Source organism: Populus euphratica, unplaced genomic scaffold, assembly GCF_000495115.2.
Source record: "Populus euphratica unplaced genomic scaffold, PopEup_1.0 scaffold170.1, whole genome shotgun sequence".
In the NCBI taxonomy this organism is placed as follows: domain Eukaryota; kingdom Viridiplantae; phylum Streptophyta; class Magnoliopsida; order Malpighiales; family Salicaceae; genus Populus; species Populus euphratica.
The window spans coordinates 1,009-3,901 of NW_011500051.1; the positions used below are offsets into that span (position 1 = coordinate 1,009).

Genomic DNA, 2,893 nt, shown 5'->3' on the forward strand with positions numbered 1-2,893 from the left:
TCTTGCTTTAGCCTAGATAACGTCCAAACCCCTTAAATTACATATCATTTAGCATAAAAATCTAACTTGAACCTTGCTCGTGGGATCAACCCATTGCTTGCTATATATTATCTTGTATGTTGTGTTTGAAGCTAGGGTAATTAATTTGTGCAATCGTGACATCGCAACACCACTTTGAACAAGAGTTAGGGTTTTCTCTTGTAAATATTCATGAAAATAAGATATTAACACATAACCATAATAATGATAAACAATTATAAACCTCTTCAAGATTTTAGATTGTATTATGTGTGTAATATCTTTTATTCTATAACAAGAATTTTGGTTTAATCTGCGGATACCAATAATTTTAGTAGGATTCAAGTTCTAATACTAATTAAAGGTTTAAATTACAAAATATCTTCTTGTAAGCATAATTATATCAAGTGAAAAGATATTCATTACAAACTAATAAGAGATTATTTATGTAGTTTGTAAATGAGCAAAGAAAGAAAAGATGTATATGCATTGGAAAGAAACACTCCATCCTAATGTTTATAAGTGTGGGTTTTTATTGTGTAATAAATTAAGCCATGATATAAGGACTCTTTTAGTAGGCTTCCTAATGCTATTATATAGATATTTATAATATCAAAAGATGACACTTGGAACTTAAAACTTAATATGTTAGTGAGAATAATTTGTGACTGTTGAGATAAAACTGAATAATAGCTATTTAGTTTAATTTAAAGTATAACTTTTTTATGAACAATTATATTGTTTCATAAATAGTCATACTATTTCATGAAAAGTCATATTGTTTCAAGTCTACAAAAACCTGTTACTACACAGAAAACTAACACAATAAAAAGTATATTCTTTTCTTAGTCCTATCTTCTCATTCTTTTGGAGGTTTAGAGAACTTAGTTGTATTATGAAGGTATTGTTTCTATGTAGGATAACTAAACACCTTAAAGACTATTTTTACATCTCTAAACCAACTCCATATTTGTTTCTAACCAAAATATTTCTTACAATATCAAAAGAAATGATGGCTTTGAGATTGATTTCATGACACTTTCCCTACCTGGCTTGTCTTTTTTATGATTTCTTTTTATAATTATTTCTAACCATACAAAAATTAATAAAAATGGCTAGAAACAACAAAATAATTAAAATTAATCAAATTTACTAAAAAAACATATTTTTAAATTTTATGTTTTTTTATTGAAAAGGTACTTTTTTATTTTTCTTTTTTTTTAAAATATGCAAAATAAAAGGTCAAAAATTAAGTTACAATAATGGTGGTAAAAACTTGTAGTAGTTTGGTGTTGAAGGTAGTGAGGATTTAGTTGGAGGTGGTTGAGACTTGAAGTAATAATGAGGTGGGGGAGATTTTGAATGTGGTGAAGGAGATTTGTAATAGTATAGTGGTGGAGAAGATGGTGAAGGAGGAGGTGGAGACTTTTAGTCGCATAGAGGGGGAGGAGATGATGAGGGTGGAGGTGTAGGTGGTGACTTGTACTAATAAGGTGGAGGTGGTGAATGAGTGGGTGGGTGGTGGTAGAGAATTGGAGGATGGTAGGGGTGGTGATTGTGAGGAAGGAGATGAGGATGGCGGGGATGGAGAGTTGCAAGATGGTGGGGGTGGTGATGGTGATAAAGGAGATGAGGATGATAGGGGTGGAGAGTTGCAAGATGGTGGGGGCGATGATGGTGATGGAGGAGACGAGGATGGTGGCGATGAAGAATTGCAGGATGATGGGGGTAATGATGGCGAGGGAGGAGGTGCTGATGGTGGTAATAAGGATGGTGATAGTGGGGGTGGAGAATTGCAAGATGGTGGGAGTGGTGATGGTAATAGAAGAGACGGGGATGGTGGCGGTGGAGAATTACAGGATGGTGGGGGTAGTGATGGTGAGGGAGGAGATACTAATGGTAGTGGTGGGGACGGTGAAAGTGAAGGAGGTGGTGGTGAGGAAAGAGATGTGGATGGTGGTGGTGGAAATGGTGAAGGTGAAGGAGGTGATTTGTAGATGTAAGACGGTGGGGGAGGTGGGGATGGTGACGATTGAGGAGGTGATTTGTAGATGTAAGATGGTAAGGGGGGTGAGGATAGTGGTGATGGTGGATGAGATAATGAAAATTCTTAGGAAGAAATCGATAGAAAATTAAGGAATTTAAGGGGAAATTGAGGGAAATTGTTCCCACTACATCTTAAGCATATTATCAAGAGAGAAAAGTGAGGAAAACCAGGGGGCAGTAGAATTAAGGGAAGGATTGGAAAATTTTAACAAGCTAAGATTTGAAGATTAGAATCACGTCTATTAAGAGATTCTAAACCTTTTCTAGCAATCTTATACAATTTGAACAACATTTAGAGTAGAAATTAGAAATTCCAAGTTAGGGTTTATGGAAAAATTTTAAGAGAAATGCAAATTGATTATGAATTCACTTAATTGAGTTAGATTAACTTTTAATAGATATTAAATTAGTAGGAATTGATGAAGAAAACATGAAAATCCTAAAGACATTCATGACAAGCCATGGGGTGTTAATTGATGTATAATAAAAATGTGTTTATTTAAGTGAATTGTGATTTACCAACTCATAATTTTGTGTGCAAAATGATTTTAGATAAGTTTAGTTACTTTATCTAGTATTATTGAATCGATTGTGGCATTATGATTCAAAACCTTGAGAATGGTTAAAAATTTTAGAGATAAGAGTAGTTGCCACTAGTTGATTTTGTGTAAGGAAGAAATTAATAAAAAAAATATATGTTTTTATCTTGTTACATTATTGTTAGTGTGAGTTATGATAAATGTTTGTGATAGATTAAAATGTATATAACTATGCTAAATGATGAACGTGTTTTTCCTTGAAATAGTTTTGGTTATTTTAAATAAATACA

General features: G+C 33.0%; 1 protein-coding gene across 1 annotated transcript; it reads left to right on the plus strand.

The window, feature by feature from the left end:
• The first annotated feature begins 1,524 nt into the window (after positions 1-1,524).
• LOC105107710 (glycine-rich protein DOT1-like) lies at positions 1,525-2,015 on the plus strand. Its single transcript, XM_011001740.1, has 2 exons — positions 1,525-1,532; positions 1,565-2,015. The coding sequence occupies exons 1-2, from the start codon at positions 1,525-1,527 to the stop codon at positions 2,013-2,015; spliced, it is 459 nt and encodes a 152-aa protein (XP_011000042.1).
• Positions 2,016-2,893: the final 878 nt, after the last annotated feature.